Source organism: Dipteris shenzhenensis, chromosome 3, assembly GCF_047967505.1.
Source record: "Dipteris shenzhenensis isolate YYH24624 ecotype China chromosome 3, Dip_SZ_1.0, whole genome shotgun sequence".
NCBI lineage: Eukaryota > Viridiplantae > Streptophyta > Polypodiopsida > Gleicheniales > Dipteridaceae > Dipteris > Dipteris shenzhenensis.
The window spans coordinates 3,731,390-3,734,938 of record NC_141598.1 but is presented as its reverse complement, the minus strand read 5'-3'; the positions used below and the strand labels follow the sequence as shown (position 1 = coordinate 3,734,938).

At 44.9% G+C, this 3,549-nt stretch overlaps 1 protein-coding gene across 1 annotated transcript; it reads right to left on the bottom strand.

Annotated features, from left to right (window-relative positions):
- Nucleotides 1-1,018: 1,018 nt before the first annotated feature.
- Nucleotides 1,019-2,303, bottom strand: LOC147903242 (glycosyltransferase BC10-like). The gene has a single exon (XM_087372953.1). It carries the CDS (start codon nt 2,240-2,242, stop codon nt 1,019-1,021), a length of 1,224 nt encoding a protein of 407 aa, XP_087229079.1. The 5' UTR covers nt 2,243-2,303.
- Nucleotides 2,304-3,549: the final 1,246 nt, after the last annotated feature.

Below are 3,549 nucleotides of genomic sequence, written 5' to 3'. Positions count from 1 at the left end.
TGTAGTGACCACTCTACCATGTTGCCTACATTGCATCGAGTTTGAGTTGCATTGCATATAGGAGCAAGTCCTTGCGAGGTTGTATTGGTGTTACTCCATGAATGTAGCTTCTGTTAATTCAAATTTGTTAATTGTCTTCATGGATGTTTGTTTTGCTAGATTTATATTCTTCCAAGGTTGTGGTTAGATTCAATGTGCTTGTCACTGATTGGGTTTTAGATTGATCTCATATTGAAATTAAGGACATTTTAACTTAAGAGTATAGTGAAAAGTGAAAGATAAGTAAGAGACCTTATTCTCTTACTTGAATCATGACATAGAAGACGTATATTTGCACAAGTGTAGTTGTTTAAATTTGAGAGTCGCTCCCCCGGCCCGCATAAAAAAGGTAATTTCAATTCGCGAGAAATGAATGCAACTTTAGCCTCCTCGGCGGCCATGGTGATGGGCCTTTTTAGAGCCTTAAAAGTAGGAAGGCACAATCTAGCCGATGGTCAACACGCGTCGTGAATTAAGGTTAGCTGTGAAGAATCGGGCGGAAGGGCAGAATTGTTAGACGCGCGTAATCGGTGGCAAAGACGGCGGGCGCACCTTCCAAACTTGCAAACATGTAGCTACACGGTCGCTCGCTAGCAGCTAGCTAGGAGTCGTGGTCGAGGCTCCACGGAAGGCGTCATCCAAGGGGGACGGAGACTAGGGAAGAGAATTCGCCAGGAAGGCTTTATCTGCATTTCCTTGAGTGTAAATTGTACTTTAGGATTCGAGAGCCTGGAAGCAGCTTTCGGTTGTCACTCAAATCACCAAAGAACTGTGTTTGCTCACAGGAAATGCAATGTGCATATATATTTGAATGAGATCCAGCTGTCGTTACGAACGATCCGGCTCGCGATCCCAAGGATACCCTGCCAGGTTATCAAAATCAGTTTGCCCATCACTAAGGCCCCCAGATTATATAACGATTCCATTCCCATTTACATTGCTGATTGTAAATTTCACGTTGTAATAGTCTTTGCACTGCTTACTGCTCTAAAATGAGATTCGACAACTGCATCAAGACATCGAGACAATCATCTTGGAACTTCCTCGCAAATAAATACCGCCCGTCCATCTTCCTCCGCATGGATTCGATCAATTCCAGGCTCACTTCATCCTTTCCAAACGTCCTAGGATGGCCTCCTGCGTTGTGAGACCAGTCTACAAGGGTAACCGTGTACCTCGTTGAGCATTCCGGATCTTCCATCTCAATCAGCGTCGGGAAGTAGTGCTCTTCAGCATAACACGCATCTGAAGTCAAACAGGGAAGCCCAAATTTCTGCCAGTATTTCTGATCTGCTACAATCATAACCGCATGCTTCCTGTTCAAAATAAAAAATTGGGACCCAACTCTGAATTTCTCGAAGGGAACTTCTGGAAGCATGACATTGTCGCCCCTTGCGTTGTATCTAGAGCGGAGAGTCGGGGCTTTGTCCAGAATTTCGATGAAGCTTTTATCTGAACTCGTCACCCGTTGATACAAACTCCTAAATCCGCGTAGAGGTATGCAGTGATCCGACAAAACGGCAAAATATCTATTAAGAGGATCGTCCAGAAGAGCATTCGCTAGGAGACGGCGTTGGGCAGCGATCAAACCAGGCGTTCCCCGCTCTGTTTTGTCTGGTGGTATGAGCCTGCTCCAGAACACCCCGGAGCTTCTATCAAAGACGCTTACTCTGAATGGGTCGAGGTGAACGTAGATGTTATAGAGATGCTCGTTGCCTCGGAAGAATCGATTCCAGAGGGGTGCAAACGGCAACGCACCTGTAGTGAGGAATAAGAAAGCTATCTTCTGCGGTTGACCGCTCTTGAAGGTCTTCCCGCGACAACTCAATCTCTCCATTTCCTTGGGAGCCGATTCCGTTGCGGAGGAATTGAACAGGTCCGATGCGGAAGAATTGAAAGGGTAGGTCTGCAGCTGACTGACATAGGACGATCGATCTCCTTGTTCGTCTTGGGCCTCCGCTACGATCGCCCTAGCGAACAGCTCCTCGTCAGTCCAACTGTGAGACAGCTTCGCACCACGGTCAGCGAGAACTTTGCTGAACAAGCAATTGTTGTGAAGCCTGGTGGCATAGGAGGGGAAGAAAGCCAGATTGACCGGGGAAGAATGGTAGAGGAATAAGATGAAGGAAAGGAGCACACCATAGCAGAGCAACGGGACGAGGAAGCGAGGGGAAGCTTTGACGCAGAAGAGCGCAGGGGCCATGGAGGGATGAGAGGACGGGGGAGCTGTGGCGATGATAAAGATGCAGATGAAGCAGCAGCAGTAAAGCAGGAGAAGTGAGGCCGGCTGCGTCCATGGAATAAGAAAACATGAAGAAGAAGAAGAAGAAGCAGAGCAGCAGCTTTCTTTTAGGTAGAAGGAGAGGTAGGACTGAGGAAGCTCACAACAAATGCTTCTTCCCATGTGACCCACTTTCCTCTTATTCCTTATATTTGAGGAGCAAAAAAACCATTCCACCCTTGTGCTATACTGGGCCACACCACCTGTGCCAGAGCCTTGGGAATGCCAACCTCCTACAAAGCCTAAAAATGAAGCACCAATCACCAAAGCTCTTACCTCCAAAGATATGGTACCTATTTTCTTGCCAAGCCATTTTACTAGGGCTTCTCAATGCGTCTCTTTGGAAGCCTTCAAGGGAATAGTGTGGGCAACACACCTACAACACCAACGCCAACAATTTTTCCTTAGTCCTTTCTTTATGACTCAGTATCCTTAGTCACTCTAGGTTGCTAAATCATCACTTCATTCATACGCTCTGGATGGTAGATTACTTGTCTTGATCCAATCCTTGAATAAAAGGAGATCCACAAAAGTTATGAACAAAAGATTGCAAATTCATAGTCATGTGATGTGATGAGACAAGAGTCCAATTATTTAGGGTAACTTCTAGGGGCTTTTCAAAAGAAAAGTTTTGTTTGCATCAATTCACAAGCCACATCAAATCAATCTCAACTTCCTTTTCGTTTGAGCTTTGTTTGGGATTTTCCTATGCAATAAGGCATGTCACTTTTTGTCCTAATGCGCAAGCATTGAGTTCCAATAATTTGAAGATCCAAACCATTCTTGGATATACAAAATCAAGGCTCTTAACCCTAGGTGGAGATGAGGAAATTGATGTGGATCATTCGTGGCTAGATACCGTATCCACATAAAATCAATTGTGGTTTGATACCACATGAAGTAAAATCGATTGTGGTTCGATACCATACCCATGTAATATTGACCTTTGCGTACCATTCTTGTTATGGCTTGTTATGGTGCAAGCCACCCTTATAAAGGTGTGAGAGATGGATTTGTAAAAGAGTGGGTGAGTGCCACTAAGTCGAGTGATTTGCTAGGTATTAACCTAACATGAGCCTGCCATTAATTTAAGGAATTGATGTGCATCAACTGTGGTTCGATACTAAACCCATGTAAAATCAATTGTGGCTTGATACCACATGGAGTAAAATCAATCATGGTTCAATAGCATACCCATGTAAAATCGACCTTTTACATGCCATTGTTGT

Coding starts and splice junctions, on each gene's coding strand:
- LOC147903242 (XM_087372953.1), bottom strand. CDS start 2,242: ATGGCCCCTGCGCTCTTCTGCGTCAAAGCTTCCCCTCGCTTCCTCGTC.